We start from the raw sequence: 25,119 nt of genomic DNA on the forward strand, positions 1-25,119 counted from the left end.
ATTCTTATCCTTTGATGTTATCATCAATTTATCCCAATTGATTATGTCATTAGTTTTTGGTTGTTACAGTTACTTCCTTTATTAGCTTCTGCCCTTGAATTTGGTTCAACTGATGCCCATGTTCTGATTGCATTATTGAAAAAGGGTTCGCGGCTTTCAGTCGAGGAGTTTCATGTCAAGGTAAATAATTAATTCAATAACAGTGTAAATGTATCTCTAATTAGAACCCATCTCATGTATTGGTTTTCAATTTCAATATATATTCTACTGATTCTTTCAACAATAATTATACTCTTTGCCTCTAATGATCGAGCTGTCTGTGTTAGCTTTCTCCAACATATTGATCAATTCGTAAAGTCATTATCAGCTCAAGCTGTTGATGAGCAAGTACATAGTCAGGATAAGATGTCTAAATTTCCTTACTTCCCTGCTTTTTTTTGTTTCAATATGTGCCTTGCTTGAAAAATAAATTGTAGGTAAAGACGAAAAAGGTGAATATGGAAGTAATCAGGCCTTTGGACCGGAAAAGTGACTGAGCTTTTTTTGGATTTGCAATTTTATGCAGTCAGATGCATCTATTGTAGTGAGTCTCTTCAAATTTTCAAATAATGTTGCTAAATTATTTTGATGGAAAAAGAAAATAATGGATGTTGGTAAAGCTAATTGGCATAAGGCCTAGAAACCTATTTTTCCTCTATTGGTTGTAAAAATGGAAAAGATGATTTTAACTCAAACGAGTGCATGCTGAATTTTACAATCACTTTCAGTGTCATATTCATACTTTCTATGAAATGACTAGATGATAAAAGTTTATGTCATTGAATAATATTGTTTCAGGTCTTCAAATACAGCTAGCACTGGAGAATTTGTGACAAGTGGGTAAATCACTTTGGATGGATTGTGGCAGTATACATATCATGCAAGAAATATGACTTGCAATTGATACAGAAAATTCCAGCCGCACAACAGTTTCGCGTTCACATAGGTATACAGAAAACATATCACTGATATCAGTTACTCCTTACACGCCATTTTACCGTTTAGTGTATATGTTGTTGGATTTGTTTTTTCAGGCTCATAAAAGAGTTCGATAAAGAAGACAAGGTTTTGGAGTCTAGATTTGACAGAGAAACTACCAAATATTTGAATTAGAAAAAGTAGTCAATGGTAAGATCTTTAGGTTTATTGATGTCTGTCACTTCTAATGACATTCACTTTGTTACTAACAAGAATTTACATTTTGTTGCAGATCAAAGAATTTAGCATCAACAAATTTGTGCCTGTGTTTTATTGCAATGCAAATATGCTTCAAATATTAAGAATAAGCTATTTGAAATCTTTGAGGGGCCCAATGGAGGTTACATAGAAGAAACTGTCTTGCTAGCTTATGTTAACTATCTGAGCATCTTCAACGTTGATTAAGGATGATTTTGCTTCGTGGTGTTTAAATCCTAAGGCATGTTTGGGCTCTGTGGAGGTCTGAGTTATATATGTTTTTGGGTTATTGTAGGCAATGTGTTTTGGGTCGTGGCACTATCGTGCTCCGTCAGGTGATTCGTCTCGGCTGAACTGTAGTGGTCGGTGTTTCAACCGGTTATCTTTTCTGGTGTGCCTTAGCTTTGTGGAGATTTGTGTGTTATCAGCAGTATTTGGTTGTTCTGAGCGTCATTTGCATCTGTGGTCGGTTGCAACCTGTGTTGGAAAGGAGTATTTCAACTGAGGCTCTTAGTGCTGGATTCTGATGCAGAATGGTCTCTCTTTTTTAGGTCTAAGGTTGCTGTCTTTCGCTCATCATCGTATGGTCTGTCTTGGGTGTTTTGCAGCGCCTGCTTTTTGGTCGTATTTTTTCCTTATGCGGAGTGTTTGCTGGTGTGCAGTAGGATATCGTGCGCGGTCGTCTTGGTGTCTCAAGAGTTTGATGTTATGAGTTGCGATGCTTGTTAGGATAGATTGAGATTGGTTGTTTTCTTATGACTTTTTCTTTTCTGTAATGCATATATCAGTTTTCTGTACCGCTCTTGATTTGAGATATTATGTATGTTGACTTAGGTGACATTCAACAGCTCCGGTTATTGGTTTTAGTTTGCTTATGATTGTTGTACAGGGGCATTAACTAGTGTATTATGGTGGATGGTCACACTACTTGTGCGTTAGTCTTTTCTTTAATGATAATTTTTATTGGCTGTTCCAAAAAATAAATTGTAATTTACAGTCTATAATTTACTCGTCTAACTGTTTTATAATTTTAAATTGTGTTACTGTACTATTTACAATGTTTCACTATTAAAGTGGGTTGTAATTCAATTTTAGAATGTGAATGTTAATTAAGCCAGCTTATATTTCATACTCCGCCCTCCTTTTTTATGATTTCCCCACCTTACAAAAATAACATAATTTAATTCAAATTCAAAACACAAACATAAAATAAATACTAAACACACATATTAATGCGTTTTTTTCAATTAGCATATAAATTTTAATAAAATTAATAATTTATTTATTTCACGGGACACTATCAATATGATGTGTATTTTAATTTAATCAATCATTATCTAAATTTAAGAGACAAAATCATTAATTTAATTTATTATTATCTTCATAAATTATTTTAATAATAGCTTATTTTTAAAATTTTCTATTTTTATTCAATCATTATTTTAATTTATCTCACGGGTCATTATCTTAATTATCTTAATGTTATTGTACCGTGTATCCTCATTATCATAGATCATACATATTTGTTATCTTCTTCTTATAATATTATGAAGTTATTATTCTTTCAAAATTGATATTTTTTTGATGTATAAATAATTTATATTGTTGATGTTTTTTTTTGCATTTACGCATATTATTCATATTATTCAAAATATACTACATCAAATATTCGAATACCCGTGCGGTAGCACGAGTCTCTTACTAGTTTGGTGTATCTAATTAACGGAAGTTAATGAAGAGGGACAGTTGTCATTTTTTACCTGTTGGTGGTTGTCTAGGTATTCGAGAATGATGTTTAATTTTTTTTAACAATCAATTAAAAGGAAAAATGTCAAATTAGAGGACAAGATGAAATTATATCCTCTTTCATTCCTAGAAATTCCTAAATCAAAGTCATATTCTTATTCATTTAATTTTTCTTTTCATCTCACCATTGCTACAAAAAAAAGCCAAACCTGGTCGACGCCTATGTTGAGTACATGGTGATAGCATGGAGTGCACGGCGGTGGACTTGATCTCCCGACGATTGGGCTTTGCACGGTGCAATAATAATTTTGCGTCGGAGGGAGCGTGTGGATCTACTTTGATCTACTTCTTCCAATTTCTTATGTTTTTCTTTTGTGATGGGTTATGAGTACTTGTTGTTATTGCTTACGTTTTCTGTTATATCGAACTCGAAAGTGATGTTGTTGTTGGTATTTTGTGGTTTGCAGTGATATTGATGGAGAATTTGAGACACAATTTGGATGAAGGTTGTTGTTGTATGTTTGTTGTATGTGTTAGATGTAAGGTTTTTATGGCGTGGTGTCTTGGTGATGATGGGGAGAATCATCCCGTGATGTCTTGCAGAGAGGCGGTGGTGAATCGGTTTTGAAGGGATTATGTTAATGGTCGTGTTTTCAAGGTTTTATGATGTTAGTAAAAGGTTTTTCTTACAAGTTGGGTTGTATGTCATGGTGCCAGATTGTTCATGAAGGATTGGTTTGGTGGTTAGAGTTTGAAGGAGTAAAGGACTTAGAGAAAGAGACTACATATTTTTTGCCTTAATATTTTGGTTTCTCTCTGTTTCTTATGGCTCTTGAATCCTAATTTTTCTCCTGTTTATTTCTTTCTAAATTTCGTTTGGCTTTTATAGGCCGAGCATTAGGTTTTTGCATTTAACTTGATTCCTCTTGTTGCATCGGAAAAATTAGAGATTAAGATATTGATTAACTTAACTCGAAAAGCAAGAGTCGTCACCGAACTTTATTGTTTCCAAAGGAAAGGAATAATATCGATAAAATCCAACAAAAGAACGATATTGATGAGGTTTTTCTTTTTTAGATTTTTGAAAGTGTTTGAATGTTCTTAAGTGTTTTAGCATTTATTTGAGAAAAATATTTAACGTCACTTGACAAAGTCAATGTTTATTAAGAAAATAGTTGAAGTTTAAAAGAAAAAGGTTTTGAAAAAGAGAGAACTTTTGAAAATTAAAATGTCTCATTACAAGGTAGCCCAAGTGAAAGCCTTCGTGTGTGCAAGTGAACTTACCACAAAATAGAGCAACCATTTGACATTGGTCAAAATAAGCATTCATTTCCCTTTGAATTTTAGCCACAAGATAAGAAACAAGACAAGCAACAAGAAAGCAAGCAAGGCATATTATCAAACAAATCTTTAAGCAAGGAAATGAATGCTAAGCATCAGATGAAGTTCCAAGATCACAAGTGTATCAAATGAATCCAAAGTTCCCAGATGAGGTCTCAAGTGTCAGATGAAGTTCCAATATTACATGTGTATCAGATGAATCCAAAGGTCACATACAAATTCTCAATTATCATATGAAGTTCAAAGCACTAGATGAACCAAGTATCAGATGAATCAAAGGATCTCAGATGAAAACTCCAAGCAAAGGAAAAAACTTCTAAGTCTAAGTCAAAGGTCCAAACTCCATAAGTATGGGATAGTAACCAATAGCCCTCAAGAGCACATTAGTTTTTTAGGATCTTGCCTTTATTAATGTTTTTGATCTTTTGATAAAAAGAAAAACAAAAGCCCAAAGGTAAAAAGGAAAAAGGCATAAATGTAAAGAGTAAGAAATAAAGAGCAAGAAATGTAAAATGGCGTGAATGTAAATGGCATAAAGTAAATGACATTAAAGTAAAGTACATAAAATAAATGTTAAATTTTAGTACAATTATTAGGTCATATAAGTATTAATGATCAATCAACAAATTCGGGATGATATAGTGTTATGTTAAGCAACTATAAGTGTACTTATGTAGAAGTAGCACTTATGAGGCCGATCAATAGAAATTTATGTGCCATACATGTTAGAGAAATGATAAGGATCATTCTCCTAAAACAATGTAGCATAAGTCAAAACAAAAGAAAAAGGAGAAAAAGAAGAAAAGTGATCAAACATAAAGGCAAAGGGACTGGATCATTACTTCACTCAACCTTCTGTAAGAACAAGATTTGTTCTGATCAATATTCTTAGTTTTGATGATAACAAGGATATGAATTTTGTGTGAGATAATGTGGTACTCTAATACATTGCAATTTCCTTTTCAGGAAATATATAAAGAGTATGCACAAATCAGCGCTCAGAAGCTTTGACTCAGAAGGTTCAGCATGCAACATCAGAACATGGTCTGGCAAGACATCAGAAGATGGTCAAGGCAGAATCAGAACATGGGTCTATGGAAGCATCAGAAGAACTTGAGTTCAGAAGCAGAAGCACTGAAGTTCTCATGGTATCAAGCTCAGAAGCACTTCAAGGTCAGAAGACAAGAAGATGCTATGCACCAAGCTGTTTGACTCTGATGATATTCAAACGTTGTATACACAAACATCAGATCAGAAGAAAGTACAGGTGGCAGGCTACGCTGACTGACAAAAGGAACGTTGGAAACTATTAAAGGCAACGTCAGTAGACACAGCGTGAACAAGGCTCGAGGTAGTTGACAAAAGCGTGAAACATTAAATGCAATGCTGTACGGAACACGCAAAGCATTAAATGCTCCCAACGGTCATCTTCTCAAGTGCCTATAAATATGAAGTTCTGATGAGAAGCAAGGTTACGAACTCTGGACGAATTCTGAACGAACCTACTCTGAATAACTTGCTGAAACGCTGTTCAACTCAAAGCTCAGAAACTTCATCTTCATCAAAGCTCACTACATTGCTGTTGTAATATATTAGTGAGATTAAGCTTAAACGTTAAGAGAAATATCACTGTTGTGATTATAGCTTTTCATAAGCATTTGTAATACTCTTAGAATTGATTACATTAATTTGTAAGTAACTAGAGTGATCAAGTGTTTATCAGGATACTCTAGGAAGTCTTAGCTTGTGTCTAAGCAGTTGTAGTTAGAGTGATCACGTAGTGGTCAGGATACTCTAAGAAAGTCTTAGCTTGTGTCTAAGCATTTGTTCCTAGAGTGATCAGGTTGTGATCAGGATACTCTAGAAGACTTAGTCGTGGGCTAAGTGGAAAACCATTGTAATCTGTTGCGATTAGTGGATTAAATCCTCAAGTGAGGTAAATCACTCCGTGGGGGTGGACTGGAGTATTTTAGTTAACAACGAACCAGGATAAAAATAACTGTGTAATTTGTTTTTATCGTTCAATTTTTTAGACTACACTTATTCAACCCCCCCCCTTTCTAAGTGTTTTTCTATCCTTCAATTGGCATCAGAGCGCCGGTTCTAAGGTGCAAGCACTTAACCGTGTTTAGAAAAGATTCAGGAAGAGAAAAACGCTTCAGTATAAGATGGCTGGTGAAATTCCAACAAATCCACCTGCATCTACATCTGGCTCTGCTGAGCAATATAATGGTAACAATGGTTATACTAGACCATCAGTATTTGATGGTGAAAACTTTGAATACTGGAAAGATAAACTAGAAAGTTACTTTCTTGGTCTAGATGGTGAACTATGGGATCTTCTGATGGATGGTTACAAACATCCTGTGAAAGCTAGTGGCGTAAGGCTTACCAGGCAAGAAATGGATGATGATCAGAAGAAGCTTTTTAAGAATCATCATAAATGTAGGACTATTTTGCTGAATGCTATCTCTCATGCTGAGTATGAGAAGATATCTAATAGGGAAACTGCCTATGATATATATGAGTCATTGAAAATGACCCATGAGGGAAATGCTCAAGTCAAGGAGACTAAAGCTCTTGCTCTAATCCAGAAATATGAAGCCTTCAAGATGGAGGATAATGAAAACATTGAGAAGATGTTCTCAAGATTTCAAACGCTAACTGCTGGATTAAGAGTTCTGGATAAAGGCTACACCAAGGCTGATCATGTAAAGAAGATTATCAGAAGCTTACCCAGAAGATGGGGTCCAATTGTGACTGCATTCAAGATTGCCAAGAATATGAATGAAGTTTCTTTGGAAGAGCTTATCAGTGCCTTGAGAAGCCATGAAATAGAGCTGGATGCAAACGAGCCTCAGAAGAAAGGTAAGTCTATTGCATTAAAATCTAATGTTAAAAAATGCACTTACGCTTTTCAGGCTAGAGAAGAAGATCCTGAAGAATCAGAATCTGAAGAAGAAGATGAACTGTCCATGATCTCCAGAAGGGTAAACCAACTCTGGAAGAGCAAGCAAAGGAAGTTCAGAAGCTTCAGAAGTTCAAAGAGATTTGAACGTGGAGAATCTTCTGGTGACAGAAGATCTGACAAGAAGAAGGCTGTCTGCTATGAGTGCAATGAGCCTGGACATTATAAGAACGAGTGTCCAAAACTTCAGAAGGAGAATCCCAGAAAGAAGTTTCATAAGAAGAAAGGTCTTATGGCAACATGGGATGATTCTGAATCAGAATCAGAATCAGACTCTGAAGGAGAACAAGCCAACTTCGCGCTGATGGCTACAGAAGATGATGGATCAGAATCTACATCAGAATCAGATTCTGAAGAGGTATTTTCTGAACTATCTAGGGAAGAGTTAGTTTCCAGTTTAACAGAACTTCTGGAACTCAAGGCTCATCTTAGTATCAAATACAAAAAGCTGAAGAAGCAGTTTGAATTTGAAACTAAGAAGTTGGAAGTGGAAAACTCTGAACTGAAGGAAAAAGTTTTAAATCTATCCAAAGATAGTGGATCTCCTTCTGAAACAGAAAAGTCCATTCCTAGCATGAATCATATTCTGAAAGAATATGACTCGAGCTTCATAAAGTTCTTATCTAGAAGTATTGGCAGAAGTCATCTTGCTTCTATGATATATGGTGTTTCTGGAAACAGAAGGTTTGGTTTTGGCTATGAGGGTGATACCTCACATAAATTTGAACCTGTTGATGATCTGAAGATCACATACAAGCCATTGTATGATCAGTTCAAATATGGCCATGCTCATGATATTAGGCTCACTTCACATGCACAGAAGTTTAACACTGTTCACACCAAGAAGCATGTGACACATCCTAAGAAATATCATGTTGACAAACCTAAAGAATATCATGCTGTTCCTCCTGTTAAATACTCCCTCTGTCCCAATTTATAAGAGAAATTCACTTTTTTGATTCATTGAATAATTAATGTATTTGGTCTATATATTGACCAGATACATTAATTATTCAATGAATCTAAAAATGAAATTTCTCTTATAATTTGGGACGGAGGGAGTATTTTGCTAAACCCAAGTTCAATCAGAACTTGAGGAGAACTAACAAGAAAGGACCCAAGAAATTGTGGGTACCTAAGGAGAAGATAATTTCTGTTGCAGATATCCTTGGCGGCAAAGAGGACAAAAAGCAAAATGTCATGGTACCTGGACTCCGGGTGCTCACGACACATGACGGGAAGAAGGTCTACATTCCAAGACCTGGTGCTTAAACCAGGTGGAGAATTCAAGTTTGGAGGAGATCAGAAGGGCAAAATCATTGGCTGTGGAACCATAAGTCTTGGTAACTCTCCTTCCATAACTAATGTACTTCTTGTAAAAGGATTAACGCATAACTTATTATCCATAAGTCAATTAAGTGACAATGGTTATGACATAATCTTTAATCAAAAGTCTTGCAAGGCTGTAAGTCAGAAGGATGGCTCAATCCTATTTACAGGCAAGAGAAAGAACAACATTTATAAGACAGATCTTCAGGATCTTAAGAATCAGAAGGCGACTTGTCTTATGTCTGTTTCTGAGGAGCAATGGGTCTGGCACAGAAGATTAGGACATGCTAGTTTGAGAAAGATTTCTCAGATTAACAAACTAAATCTGGTCAGAGGACTCCCAAATCTGAAATACAAATCAGATGCTCTTTGTGAAGCATGTCAGAAGGGCAAGTTCTCTAGACCTGCATTCAAGTCTAATAATGTTGTTTCTTCCTCAAGGCCGTTAGAACTCTTGCACATTGATCTGTTTGGCCCAGTCAAAACAACATCTGTCAGGGGGAAGAAATATGGATTAGTCATCGTTGATGATTATAGCCTCTGGACATGGGTAAAGTTCTTGAAACACAAGGATGAGTCTCATTCAGTGTTCTTTGAATTCTGCACTCAGACCCAGACTGAGAAGGAGTGTAAAATCATAAAGGTCAGAAGTGATCATGGTGGTGAATTTGAGAACAGACTCTTTGAGGAGTTCTTCAAAGAAAATGGTATTGCCCATGATTTCTCTTATCCTAGAACTCCACAACAAAATGGAGTTGTAGAACGAAAGAATATGACTCTACAAGAAATGGCCAGAACCATGATCAATGAAACCAATATGGCTAAGCATTTCTGGGCAGAAGCAATAAACACTGCGTGTTATATTCAGAATAGAATCTCTATCAGACCTATTCTAAATAAGACTCCTTATGAATTGTGGAAGAACAGAAAGCCCAACATTTCATATTTCCATCCTTTTGGATGTGTATGTTTTATTCTGAATACTAAAGATCATCTTGGTAAGTTTGATTCTAAAGCACAAAAGTGTTTCCTTCTTGGATATTCTGAACGCTCTAAAGGCTACAGAGTATACAATACTGAAACATTGATTGTAGAAGAATCAATCAATATCAGGTTTGATGATAAGCTTGGTCTTGAAAAACCAAAGCAGTTTGAGAATTTTGCAGATTTTGATATTGATATATCAGAAGCAGTAGAACCAAGAAGCAAAGCTGCAGAAGCTGGCAGTCTCAGAAGCAATGGATCAGAAGATCAAGTTGCTGGATCTTTAGAGAATCTCAGGATTTCTGAAGAGCCAACAGTCAGAAGATCACCTAGACTTGCCTCAGCTCATTCAGAAGATGTGATCCTTGGGAAGAAAGATGATCCCATCAGAACAAGGGCATTCCTTAAGAACAATGCAGAATGTCAATTAGGTCTTGTTTCTTTGATCGAGCCAACTTCTGTTGACCAAGCTCTAGAAGATCCTGACTGGATAATTGCCATGCAAGAAGAACTAAATCAGTTTACAAGGAATGACGTATGGGACTTGGTTCCTAGACCAAAAGGATTTAACATCATCGGCACTAAGTGGGTGTTCAGAAACAAGCTAAGCGAGAAGGGAGAAGTGGTAAGAAACAAAGCCAGACTGGTTGCTCAAGGTTATAGTCAGCAAGAAGGGATTGACTACACAGAAACCTTTGCACCAGTGGCCAGGTTAGAATCTATTCGTCTATTAATTTCTTTTGCCACTCAACATAACATCACTCATTATCAGATGGATGTTAAGAGTGCCTTCTTAAATGGTTATATAGATGAAGAAGTTTATGTCCATCAATCTCCTGGTTTTGAAGACTCCAAGTCTCCAAATCATGTTTTTAAATTAAAGAAATCATTATACGGATTGAAGCAAGCTCCGAGAGCTTGGTATGAACATTTAAGTTCCTTCCTTCTGGAAAATGGTTTCACTAGAAGAAAAGTGGACACTACTCTCTTTTGTAAAACCTTTAAAAAGGATATTTTAATATGTCAAATATATGTTGATGATATCATCTTTGGAACATCTAATGCTACACTTGGAAAGGAGTTTGCTGAGTCTATGCAGGCTGAATTTGAAATGAGCATGATGGGAGAACTCAAGTATTTCCTTGGAATTCAAATCAACCAAACTTCTGACGGAACCTATGTTCATCAAACGAAGTATGTGAAAGAACTTCTGAAGAAGTTTAATCTTTCTGAAAGCAAAGAAGCCAAAACTCCTATGCATCCAACATGTGTCCTAGGTAAGGATGAGGTAAGTAAGAAGGTAGATCAGAAGTTGTACAGAGGTATGATTGGATCTCTTCTATACCTAAATTAGATTGGATTGGTCTTTTATAAGAAGTTCTGATTGTAATCAATTAGAAGTAGTGACTCTGTTATTTCTAACGTTTCATTGTCTAAGTTGACTCAGAATCTCTTTAAAAGTAAAACAGCTGTAACTGGCTATCCAGATGGTAAACACGTGTTCACTATTTCTGGACAAGCGTGCGTGCAGTTGAGGGGACGCCTACTTAGGTAACTGTGCTAATCACTTCTTTTGTCATTATTATCTCTCCTCACGTCACGTAACATTAAATGCTATCCATCATTTCCTGTAATTCTTTTCTTTTATATTCCTCAAACGTTTCTTTTTCCCTCTTATATTTCTCTCTCTGCATTCAGTTTATTTCTCGCTCTCCCTCTATCTCTCTTTGCATTCATATCGTAAACCCTAGCGGTTTTCACTTTCTGCAAACTTCATCATGAATCCTTCATCAAGCTCCTCAAACCAAGAAACTGATCGTAAACAAAAGAGAAAAGCAACTGATGAACCAGAAAACAAACCAAAAAGAGTAAGGATCACCTACGACCCTCTCAAGGTGAACCCCTTTGAAGCTATGATGTCTGGAAACTATTCTAGACGTGTGTTTAAACCTCTTGATGGTATCCCTCAATCACCTTCCTCTTCACAGACATCCACCACCTCTTCATCTTCACTCCTTTCTCTGGAACCACCATCTGATACCTCTTCTCCTTCAAACCATCCCACATATATCTCCTCATCTCTCTCACACCCTTTTCCCACCAGAACACCTAACCCCTACAGCTTTGTGTTTCCTGACTCCAGATTCATTGTCAACCCTCCAACACCTACCACTCAATCTTTTCTAGAGATTTTACATTCTGATGTAAATAGCTGGTTGGAGATTCTGGGTGCTGCTCACCTTAACCATCTGGATGAGTATGCTACATGCAACCTCTGGGATGCCTTTCGTCAAGATTTTCTGGTTAGGACTACGGACGTCCAGAGAAGGATCATGACTGAAGCACCTGGCGTTCGTGGTCGTCTCTTGGAAGTTGGTGAAAGTAGCTATCACCACCTCATCAGGAACAGAAGAGTTCTTGAAGAGAGGATACCTGCAGATGAGATGGAAGAAGAGAATCCCTGCAGAGACATAGTGGTTTGGAGACCATGGTATCCAGTGCTGACTGGAGACTTTCAGTGGCTGTTCAATTGGTTCAGAATGAACCCTTCTGAAAGTGCTCCTCACATGGTCTTTCCAGAAGTGGTTTATCCTGCAGAAGTTGCTGGTCCAACCCCTCTAACAAATCTTGCAGCCATTCTTCAAGCCTTGGAAGTTGGAGCTTCTGAGCTGCCTGAACCAGAATATGCTGAGGCTGCTTCTGAGTCAGACTCAGATGCTGAGATGGAAGATGCACAAGCTGGAGACCTTCTAGAAGATCGTCCTGCTAAGATAGCTGTCCCTGTTGGTAGAAGTTCTGGTGCCTCTTCGTCTGGTGAACCTTCATTTTTGATGGAAACCTTGGAAGTTCTACACCAGAATCAAGCCATGCTGGCTTCTCGTTTGGGCATGCAAGAAGCAACCAGTGTTGAGTTTCGCTCCTTCATGGCAAGGCAAACTGCAAGCACTGACAGGATTCATGATGTTCTGACGTGGATTTTGTCTAGGCTAGGGTCTTAGTCTTTGGTCTTTGTAGTTTTCTTTCCTTGTTGCATCTGCGTGTTCTGCATCCTTTTGTGTACTTTTCTTTGTTCAAATCAATGAAAAAGTTTAATTCTGACGTTTTCTACATCTGAATCTTTTATATTCTTTTTGATGTTATGACAAAAAAGGGGGAGAAAATATATGATAAATGATCTGATTAATTTTATCAGTTACCGGGTAAAAAGGCCCCACTTTACTAACAGAACTTGCAAAGTTCTATGCTTTAAGTTGTGTTGTTGCAGGAATTGAAGATTCTCTTTACAAGATCAACATAAGAAGCAACAAGATGAATCAAGTTCTTGGATTCTTGAAGCAAGCTGAGTGCTATAAAGCTTCAGAATCAGAAGCAAGAAGGAAGAATGTTCAGATATTCTGATGATAGAATATGATCTGAAACATTATGTTTATGTGCTCTGACACATACCATATGGCTCTGATACATATTATGTGTTCTTGGCTCTGATACATATTATGTGTTCTGAAACATATTCTATGTTCTGACTCATTCATGCTGACTTTTGTCGTTTAGTTTTGTTCTGTAACATTTCAGGATGTAGAGATGCTCTGATGATGCTCTGGTACATTCAACAATGTTCTGATACAATCTAGCATGAAGTGATGTAAGAAGAAATTCAAGCTCTGAAGCTGTCCCAATGGAAGCAAGAATCAGAAGCTATGGATGTTCTGAAGATCGAAGAAATTCAAGTTCTGAAGCTGTCCGATGGAAGCAGAAGTCAGAAGTTGTGAATGTTCTGAAGATCGAAGAAATTCAAGTTCTGAAGCTGTCCGATGGAAGCAGAAGTCAGAAGCTGTGAATGTTCTGAAGATCAAGCACTATGAACGTCTCTACTGAAATACTCAGGGAAGTCTTTTATTATTAAAATTCTTCTAGTATTAATTTCAGGGGGAGATTATTCATCTCAGGGGGAGATTGTTAATCTCAGGGGGAGACATATTCACATGCTTATGCTATAGCTGTGTAATTGTCTTTAGCCGTCTGCTCTTTCTGATCGCAAATTCATATCATTTATATATGTTTTTGTCATCATCAAAAAGGGGGAGATTGTTAGAACAAGATTTGTTCTGATCAATATTCTTAGTTTTGATGATAACAAGGATATGAATTTTGTGTGAGATAATGTGGTACTCTAATACATTGCAATTTCCTTTTCAGGAAATATATAAAGAGTATGCACAAATCAGCGCTCAGAAGCTTTGTCTCAGAAGGTTCAACATGCAACATCAGAACATGGTCTGGAAAGACATCAGAAGATGGTCAAGGCAGAATCAGAACATGGGTCTATGAAAGCATCAGAAGAACTTGAGATCAGAAGCAGAAGCACTGAAGTTCTCATGGTATCACGCTCAGAAGCACTTCAAGGTCAGAAGACAAGAAGATGCTATGCACCAAGCTGTTTGACTCTGATGATATTCAAAAGTTGTATACACAAACATCAGATCAGAAGAAAGTACAGGTGGCAGGCTACGCTGACTGACAAAAGGAACGTTGGAAGCTATTAAAGGCAACGTCAGTAGATACAGCGTGAACAAGGCTCGAGGTAGTTGACAAAAGCGTGAAACATTAAATGCAATGCTGTACGGAACACGCAAAGCATTAAATGCTCCCAACGGTCATCTTCTCAAGTGCCTATATATATATGAAGTTCTGATGAGAAACAAGGTTGACGATTTGCTAACAATTAACTTGCTGAAACGCTGTTCAAACTCAAAGCTCAGAAACTTCATCTTCACCAAAGCTCACTACATTGCTGTTGTAATATATTAGTGAGATTAAGCTTAAACGTTAAGAGAAATATCACTGTTGTGATTATAGCTTTTCAGAAGCATTTGTAATACTCTTAGAATTGATTACATTAATTTGTAAGTAACTAGAGTGATCAAATGTTGATCAGGATACTCTAGGAAGTCTTAGCTTGTGTCTAAGCAGTTGTAATTAGAGTGATCATGCGGTGGTCAGGATACTCTAAGAAAGTCTTAGCTTGTGTCTAAGCATTTGCTCCTAGAGTGATCAGTCTTACCTCACCTGAGGATTTAATCCACTAAGCATTTGTTCCATGAGACCTTGGGGGTGAAGCAATTTAACTAAACAAAAGTAATTTATTTATGGGTAAGATTTAGATAGTATAGTCCCTCAAGGGATACTTAGATAGTCGAGTCCCTGAAAAGAGATTTAGATATTTGAGTCCCTCAAGCGAGACTTAGATAGTCGAGTCCCTTAGGAATTACATTGTCAAGGAGACTCTCTTAGGTTAGACTTAGATAATCGAATCCCTCAAACGAGAATCAGATAATTGAGTCCCTCATGGGAGACTTATATAGACGAGTCCCTCATGTGAGACTTAGATAGTTGGGTCCCTTAAGTGAGACTTAGATAGTTAAGTACCTCAAGCGAGACTTAGTAAAGACGAGTATGTCCAAATCTTAGGCCCTTGTTTCTACAATTTTCCAAACAAGGTAGCTAATTTCATAGAAATAAATCTTTAGATTCAAAAATCATACTGGCTTTAAGCTTTCATTTGTGGTTTAGGCATATAAGGACTTTGTTAATTAAATCTTCATTTAGAAAAAGTTTTCCCAAAGTTCTCAAATGATTAACAATGTGAATAAATGGATCAATGTGTTTATTCTAGCCCTTTTACTTAGGTTTTACCTCATGAGTAACTTGAAGAATGTTCCACATTTATTTTGCAAAAATACAATGATAAACACAAAAAAAAAAACTCATTAATACTGAGAGCAATAATGATAATAGTTTCATCTTTCTTAATACAAAAAAACTCATTAATACTGAGAGCAATAATGATAATAGTTTCATCTTTCTTAATACAAAACTCATTAAAACTCATTTATATGAAGCAAAATATGACATTTTTCTTAATACAAAATAAAATAAAATTTGAGATATTCATAAGTATCAAAAATATATTTAACCCTAAAAAATATGAAATATTGTTAAAATAATATAAATTTATGAAGTATTTTATTAAACAAATTTCAAATGACACAAAAAAATGAAGAATTTGAAATAACTCATTCACTCTATATAATGTGAATGTTAAGTTGTTTATTATTAATTTTTTAAAATTTACAAGATGGTCCTCTTATTTTATAAAAAAATTAATTCATCTCCAAAATTTTCAAAAAAATTATAAATAAATCCCTATTACTTTTTATATTTTCAAAAATTGCAAATTGATCTCTATTTTATATTTTAAATTTGACTTAAATATTTTAAGATTTATGGAAATGACCCTAAAAACTTAACAATGAATCATTTTAAAATTCCATCAAAACAAAAGAATATAAAGATGAATGAATTTCAATTAAATTATTTAAATTACTTTGAATTTTGAATTTTTTAAAATTCTCAATTACTTTATTGAAACACACTCTAAGGGTCTGTTTGAGAGCTTGGAGGAAAAGAGAAGAGAGTCCTTTGAAAAAAAAAAGAAGGATTGAGTGGAAAGAATTGAAAGATTTTGATTGAGAGGGTTTTATAGAGTTTATTTTTATTCATAACACCAAAAATTCTCTTAATTTGGGGGAGCTCAGAATTTGTATTGCATGTTGTTATAGTATTATGGAAATTAAAAATATAGTAATGATTAATACTCATTTATCATTTCATATAAAATCATTCTTTAAAAAAATATCAAATATTTTTTATATATTTTAAAAAAAAATTGTTTTCAAAAGTTTTTTCTTTCCTTTCTCTTCAAACTCCCTAACAAAATTCACTCTACTTTATTCATCATCTCCTATATTCTCATCATAATAACAACCACTCTTCTTTATTAATGGTGCTTACGACAATTACTCTTCAAATTCACTCTACTTCCATTAGTAACATGTTTTTCATTCAATTAATAAATTAGAAATTATGGATTTGCCACATTCAAACATAATCAACCACTTGCGCTGGACGACAACAGTACTGTGGTTGTAAATTATTGAAAGTATGGTAGCAACAAGTTATGTTAATATTTATTATTTTTATTTATAGAAAAAATATTAGCAACAAGTGCTTTTGTTTTTGTTTTTGTTATTGATGCAAGATATATTTTTATTAAAAAAAAAAGATGCAAAATATGTGTTTTTTAAAAAAAAGAAAAAAAGTAACGAAATACTAGTGTCCTAGTTTTGATCGAAAAATATATAATTTTTTTAAATTCGATCTCTGTGGATCTCTGTGAAAATCTATGGGTATGGGAATGGAGGAAAATACCCCCCCATAGTAAGGATTGGGGATAGGAGATAAATTTGGAGGCAGGGCGGAGTGCGGGAAATCATCCTCTGAATATTTCTTGCCACGTTGACATCCCTAAAACGATGATTAAAAAGGAGAAAAGAAAAATAAAAGATAAAAACAAAAATAAAAACAAAACACTTTTTCAAGAAAATGTAGAAGATTTTTCTATATTTCTCTCTACTCTTCTCCATCTAAGGGTCTATTTGGTAAAAATAGCGGTTGACTGATAAGCTAACTGATAGCTTATAGCTTATGACTGATGGCTGATGACTGATGACTTATAGCTTATAGCGGATGGTTGAGACTGATAGCTTATAAGCTAATTGAAGTGTTTGGTAAAATGAGCGGTTCAATTAACCTATAAATGTAAAATGACATAAAAGATATTTAATATATATTTATTTTATTTTAAATTAAAATAAATTATAAGGGTTAAAAATAGATTTTAATTAAAATAATAAGGATAAAAAAGGAAGAAAAAATGATAAGCTATAAGACATAAGCTAAAACGCTATTTGAAATAGCGTCTGAAAAATAAGCTATAAACAAGTAAAATAAACTATAAGCTCGTGATGAAAAGACCATTACCAAACGGGTCTAAATTATCATATGAGCTTATAAGACATAAGACATAAGACATAAGCTATAAGCTAAAAAACATGGCTTACCAAACCGAGCCTAAGTATTTCTTTTCTTTCCCTTCATACTCGCGAGTTTGGAGGAAAGAAAATAAAAACTTTGGATAAAAAGAAATAAAGTTGAGAAATGAAAGAAATGTTAAAAAAATTCAGAAGTCGCAAATAGACGACTAGGGTCAAACTGCAATGGAGATATAATTCCCAACACATCTTGTAACACTCAGGCCTAAATGAGTCAGAAGGTGTGCACAATGCAAAAAATCCAACAAAAGATCTAAGATAAGCTATAATAGCATATTAGAAGAATAAATCTGATCTAACTCAATCATATAAAACCGACTTGTAAGACAATGACACGTCAAACTTTTTAAATATTACATAGGTTTTAAGAATCTATAGCACATTCAAGGACGATAGCTTCTAAATGATAGATATCAAGCTCCTAACATCTTCAACATTGCAATTTTAAAATTTTGGCGTAATGAAATCTTAGTCATACCTTTAGTTGAACACGCACCTTCAATCTCATAATTATCATATTGGTCCACCATCAACTGCGTCAAAGACAAATCTTCTCTTCTATACTCATGCATCTAGGGATGTATACATCATAATAGTACTTCATCATGCACTCGATAGATTTGGATGGAAAGTACTCCATAGCGAGCTTCCAAAATTTCGTGTCACTTGATGGTAGATTCAATTTTATAAGAAATTCAAATTTCTTCTCATCTTCTATAGTCCATGATTTTGAAACATCATCTTTCTCGTTATCGATCTTCCAACTTGTGAAAGTGTCGTTAACCTTTGATTTTAAGCACTCTCTAGCTTCATAATGTTCTTTAACACAGTCAACTGATTCAAGGTTCTCACACGAGCTTGAATCGGGCCTGTCTTTTTCAATATCTTTTGCATTATTTCCAGATAAAGAAGGCATTGGCCAAATTTGGGTGCCTAACCACTTCAAACAATCATCACTATTATATATGGTCGAGGCCTCCCATTTAGGAACTTCGGCTTGAAACCTAGGTCCAATAGGAATAAATGGTCTTGGAAGATGGCTACTCCTAGAAGGTAAAAATTTCCTCCGAGCGTCAGCGAATTCCATGTCTTCTTCTTTTAATTTCTCTTTGATTGATGCCGCGATACCATACGAATAATTATTATCCATTAAATCTCTAGCATGAGTATAAAAGCTCTCTTCTTTCATAAGATAATTTGGTAGCTTCGCAGAATCTTCAGCATCACCTAAGTGAGAATAGTCTTGTCTAGAAATAGCACAAAATTCTACCCGATCATTTTGAGCATGGGAATATGATTTTCTTTTTTGATCTTTGACATTATCAATAGCATGTTTCTTTTTACCGATAAGTTCAGAACTAGTATCAAATTTTCCATCATTTATGTATTGCTTACATTTCCTCTTCTGAAATAAAAAATAAAATAAAATAATTGTGACTAAAACTATTTATGAACCTATACACATCTTAGATAGTTATAGCAAGTTTTGATTCAGTCTCTATGATAGAATTATCAAAGGTTTATCCTTAGGTTAAATTTCATCTCGATTGCATTTCAACTTACTGTAAGTAATTATTTATAAGCATGAAACCCATATAAAGAAAAGATATCTACTAGGATCTTCGATAAAAAAAATATAGTAATATGTATTTGATTAACAACACACTCTCTATCATATTAATTTTCTTTGATTGAAATTTATATGAATCACTAAATAATGAGGTCTTGGATAAATTTCATAAAACCTATATAAATTTTAACTAATAAAACTTATTTTAAAATGTATGTGTTAGAGAGAGTATGTATGTGTTAGAGAGAGTGCTAACTAATAAAATATAGGTGAGAGAGTGCTAACTAATAAAATATGGGTGAACATTCTGGTACTCTTGCATTTAAAATTTAGGTCTTTGGCCATTATGGAAGATGAATTTCGTCGCGAAGCAAGGATATGACATGATTATTGGATGTAATATGTATCCAATACCTCATTAATCGAAAAGTATAATACATTTTTTAAGTTTGGTCTCTAAATCTATAATTTTCCATTTAAATCTTCAGTATGACTATGGGCCCGTTTGTTTTGGTTTTTTTAAAAAATAATTTTTATAGTGTTACTAAATTTTGTGAACATTTTTTTTATAAAGAAACTTTTTATAAAAGTTTCAAATGAAAATTTTGTTTGAATAGTTATTCTTATAATGTAATTTTAGGTATTTCATCTATTTGTGGGAAAAAAATTGGATATCAAAATTTCAAAAAAATCACTTAATTTTGAAGCTATTTCAAATAGATTTTCATAAAAATCATTTTTGAAATACAACTTTTTGAAAAAATTATGATTTTGACTAAGTTATGGTCTTCAATTATGTATGTTTATGTTATAGGATGTCAAATTAAGTGTTTCATTTTAGAAAAAACGAATATAAAAAAATTAGTAATATTTTGAAAAACGGTTTTAGAAAATCTATTTTCAAAAATACAAAGAAAAAATCCATTTTTTTAAAGCTGAAACAAACTGGCACATCATCTAAAAAAAACATATATTTCAATGCTACTTTTTAAATGTGTTTCGTGTAAAAAAAATAAGTTTAGGGTTGAATTTTAGTGTAATCTTATTGTTATTGAAAAAAATCATTTTTCTCTCCACCTTATGTCCGCATACTAGTCGATACTCTCTCATACATATCTCAGACAACTTGAATGTAGACAATCATAACATCTTTCTTCTCTAGGACTTTTCGCAAAATTTCTCTGGACACTATCATACGCCTTATCCTAATCAAGGAGAATTAAGTGTATGTCATGTTGATCCATCCAATACTGTTCCATCATATATTGTATAAATAAGTCACTTTCATGATCAATAGCCTTCAATCTTTATCTTTCAAATGAAAAACACATTGTCAAACATTCAGAGTTTTCAATTTATAACCTTCATACTTCCCATGACACTATCTCATATATATCTCGGATAGCTTGAATATAGATAATCTTAACCCATTTTTTCTCAAGAACTTTTCACAAAATCTCGGTGGACACTCTATCATATACCTTATCCAAATCAAGAAAAAATAAGTGCTAGTCTTATTGATCCATTTGATACTACTCCATCAGATGTCAGTAATAATTAAATCACTTCCATATTCAATAGCCTTTGATCTACATCTTTCAAATGAAAAACACATTGTCCAACAATTCAGATTGTTCAATTAATAGCCTTCATACTTTCCACGATACTCTCTCACACATATCTCGAATATTGACAATCATAACCCATTTCTTTTCGAAGGCTTTGTTTGAGAGTTTTGAGGGGAGGGAAAAGGAGGACTTCAAAAAATTATTTTTTAAAAAATAGAGAATTTTTTAATATTTTTAAAAGAAATTTGTTTAAAATGATAAAATAATATCTATAATTAATGTATTTTTAATTTTTTATATACTATAACAACAAAAGTTATATTTGAACAATTTTTCTAAATCCTTCAAAACTTTACCCAAATAAATTTTTTTTTTGATAAGCAACAATTGTATTCAAACTTTGAGTTCTAGGAGAACTCAAACCCAAATACAAAGAAGAAGACAAGACTTAACCTATAAACAAAACAAAACCAACTATTTACAGAAAGTCCAATGGGTTTTTACACCATTCATAAAAATTATAATTTAACCGAATTGAACCTATTTGTAACCACCACCAAGAAACCATCTTGATTTTGAAAATGATCTCATCAATATCTAAGACTTCGTTATTGAAAACTATCCAAAATTTTGAAATACAAATTTTGAGTTCCCCAAATTAGAGAATTTTTAGTGATATGAAGAAAAACAAACCCTCCAAAATCCTTCCAACCAAAATTTTTCTATTTTTTTCACTCAATCTTTTCTATTTTTCAAAGTACTCTCCTCTCTTCCCTTATAAACTTTCAAACAAAGCCTGAGACTTGTACAAAATCTATTTAAGCACTCTATCATACGTCTTATCCAAGACTGAGAAAATTAAGTGTAATTCTTATGAATCTATTTAATGCTAATCCATCACATGTCAATGAAACCATAAAAAAAAAAACTGTGCAACCTCCATAATCGGCTAAACCCTCGATTTTTCTAACTTATTCTAGCTTTTGGCCTATTTTTCAATTATTATTCTAATTTTATGGTAGGACGATTTCTACTATCGAATGGACCATACGACACACGTGTCTGATCAACCAGTTGAACCTACCGATTCAATCATTTTTTATTACATTGGTACATAATATTAATACAATATTAAAAATAATTGGAACTCAAAGAATTTTGTTGAATACTTGGTAGGTGTGAAAATAGACCAGGTCAGACCGTAGAAGGCCTGAGTTGATCTACAATAGGTTTTTAAAGCCTGAGTCTGGCTTATGTTCTATTATAGGCTAATTTTTCATTTGACTTAGACTTTTTAAAAGTCTGGTCTAGCCTAAAAGCCTATTTAAAAGTCTATTTTACATTAAGGCTTTTAAATAGTCAACTTGAGATATGAAGTCAAGCTTTTAAATAGACTTTCAAAAAACTTAAAGTCTAACTTTTTTATTAAATACTCTCTCAATTCTCTTTTATATGTAAATTTGATTTTTTAAATTCATTTAGGGTGTGTTTGGATTGGCAGTGAACAAAATTGATTCTAGCAAAATTGAGTTGAATCAGAATTGAGTTTAATAGAATTGATTTTAATATAATTGTTTGGATACTTTTATTTAAAAATGAGTTGAACAATTAATTTTAGTATAAAAATCACCCAGAACCAATTCTGGAGGTAGAAGCTACAAATTCTAGCTTCAAGTAGAATCAATTATAGAGGCAAAATCAATTCTACTTTTGATAAAACAAACACCTCAAAATCACTCAGAATCAATTCTACACCTCAAAAATTGATTTTGGGTATTCCAAAAACCAACCCAAACATGCTATTAATAAATGATATATTAAGACTATATATAGAGTTGATACATCATTTAATGAATGTATCTAAAAAGTTAAAATTTGTTTATAATAAAGAATGGAGTGAGTAAGTCACATCAGGTCAGACTTTAAATAGGTTAAATTATAGACCCCTGTACGTTGGTCTGTCCTATTACTATCTCTAATACTTGATACACAAAAGTATCTCAAAGTCAAAATTAATTTTTATTTTTAAATAATTAAATATAAAAAAATGACATTAAATATTTTAATGATAAATGAGGATCCAACAAAATTAGATAGAAAATTGACCCTTGACTAAATAGGCCGAAAATTATACTCTTCTCATAGATATTTAAACTATATTCTCATCTTCTCTAATTAAAAACTAATTTAGATAGTTGAAAAGTAATTGTAAATATACCAGTGAATTTTTAGAGCTAGAATTTAACTGCATGGGAACTTGGTGCTTTTGATTTTGAAGACTATGATGTGATGACTTTATATCACTGGGTTTGGAAGCTGTCTCTTTTGACCATATCATCGCATCTCTCTAACATCAAACAACTCTAAAGCATACTTTTCACGTCTTGTTCCACTTGAGGCAAAATATACACAAGCCCTTCAACTACAAGCAATTCACATTTTACAAAAAGAAAATATGAGAGTCACCTCCAAATGATCTAGATATGTAATGTATTTTAGAGTTGAGAGAAGATTAATTGAGGAGAAAATTTGTCTCATTATTTAGAAATAATGACGTGTCGTCACTATATTATGACATATCAACAAAAATTTGATGAAAATAAATAGATAGAATCTCAATCAACTATTATGACATATCAACAAAAATTTGATGAAAAAAAATAGATAGAATCTCAATCAACTCCTTGATACTCTTAGGTATCTAGCGCAATTTCATTTATGCCCCCCTGCTTCCGGAGATACACACGAGGAAGCAATTTGTTTTTTTACTAAATATTTTTTTCCAGAGATGCATCTACAGAAGTATTTTAAACTGAGAAAACTTCTAAATAATTCAACATTCCGTAAATGCATTTCCGAAAAAACTAAATTTTGGCTAAACAAAGGTGCTTCTGACAACAAAGAATATTTTTGAAAGTGCACGTGGTACCTAAAAACCCCCAAGGGGTGCGGTAAGAGTTTCCAAGAAAATATCGGATACTTTGATATGTATCAACGATGTATGAGAACATATGAGCATATCGATATATACCAGATACGATGAGACATAGATTTTAATATATTTGTGTTTTATTGTACTACAACAATGATAATAAGGTTAAATTGCAGTTTTGATCCTCATGTTTCATCTCATTCACGGAATTAATATCTCTATTTTAAATTTAAACAGTTTTGGTCCGCTCTTAAATTTTCGACTCAAAATTGATGACATTCCATTTGTTAACGACATCTACGAAATTAGTCTCTCACCTTTTTACACTAAAAATTGATGATGTATAAGAAAAAAATCACAGCTAAGAAATTGTATCTAAGTTTCTACGAAATAATTTTTTACAGAATTTTTTTAAGTCTGATTCATACTATTTTTCAATAAAAATATGATAAGTGTACTTAGATATTTTTTATGCAGTGAAAATGGAGAAAATTGCATATGCGTAAGAGGAAATTATACTCTTTTCATATTTTCATTAGAAAATAGTATAAACTACAGTTAAGAAATTGTATCTAAATTTTTTCCTCGATGAAATGACATAAAATGAATTTCATCTTATTCTATTCTTTTCATTAATTTTTCATTAATTATTTACAAATCCAAATGATAAAATTTTTTTACCACTCAATTCCATCATCAATTCCAATATACCCTAAATCTGAGCAAGAAATCATGAGATCCAAATCATATGTCAAATATAAGTATATAAAATTACAGTTTTGCTAGTTTTCTTGCATTTGGTTTAGATTCTTCAATGTTTAAAGAAAGAAAAAACTAACCCAGTAACATATAAATCAGAAATTGCAAACAATTGAAAAATATCATATGATTCTTGCAACAAAGATAGCAGGAGATGCAAACCAAACAATAAGAAAGAAAAAATGACTCACCACAAATCAAGAAGGAGCCACGCCTTACAGATGAAACCGAAAAGAAAGGGATGCACCGTTTGCTCCTTCGATCAATACATGAGTTGGGATAAAATGGGTACTTTTATATTGAAACTAAGGGGCCTATGGGCCTAAAGGGCAAGTCCAATAGTTAAAAAAATGAGGATTCTTTCTTACACCTCTCCATTTATATTTGGCACCCCTCATTAGTTTTATCGGATTTTACTAAAATAATTGGTATTTCTTGGAATCAAGAAATCTTATGCATTTTTACCGAATTTTTTGAAACATGTGAAAAATCACTTGAAAATTCATCGGATTTTTTTAAAAATTTCGAAACATTTTGAAGTTTTACCATTTTTTTATGAAAGTTCAAAAATACATTTGTCTTGAGCTTAATTGTTGCAGGAGATTTTGAAATATATGAAATATTGCTTAATATCGCTTATTTTGAAAAGTCAGATATACTAATTTTTTTTGGATATACCTACAAATCTTGTAGTTTAGGATGCTCCAATTGTACGGTCCTGTTTTTTATGGTTCCGATGTTGACTTTACTAAGTT

The 25,119-nt window shown here is 33.3% G+C and overlaps 1 protein-coding gene across 1 annotated transcript; it reads right to left on the bottom strand.

The window, feature by feature from the left end:
• Positions 1–17,662: 17,662 nt before the first annotated feature.
• Positions 17,663–24,683, bottom strand: LOC131609354 (AT-rich interactive domain-containing protein 1-like). Its single transcript, XM_058881037.1, has 3 exons — positions 24,556–24,683; positions 22,892–23,095; positions 17,663–18,940 (listed from the first exon to the last, which is right to left on the bottom strand). The coding sequence occupies exons 2-3, from the start codon at positions 23,009–23,011 to the stop codon at positions 18,074–18,076; spliced, it is 987 nt and encodes a 328-aa protein (XP_058737020.1). The 5' UTR covers positions 23,012–23,095; positions 24,556–24,683; the 3' UTR covers positions 17,663–18,073.
• Between the last annotated feature and the right edge of the window lie 436 nt (positions 24,684–25,119).

The sequence above is a fragment of the Vicia villosa genome, linkage group LG6, assembly GCF_029867415.1.
Source record: "Vicia villosa cultivar HV-30 ecotype Madison, WI linkage group LG6, Vvil1.0, whole genome shotgun sequence".
Lineage (NCBI taxonomy): Eukaryota > Viridiplantae > Streptophyta > Magnoliopsida > Fabales > Fabaceae > Vicia > Vicia villosa.

Coding starts and splice junctions, on each gene's coding strand:
- LOC131609354 (XM_058881037.1), bottom strand. CDS start 23,011: ATGATATGGTCAAAAGAGACAGCTTCCAAACCCAGTGATATAAAGTCA. Junction 18,941..22,891: donor CTAGCTCTAAAAATTCACTG/GTATATTTACAA, acceptor TTTTTATTTCAG/AAGAGGAAATGTAAGCAATA.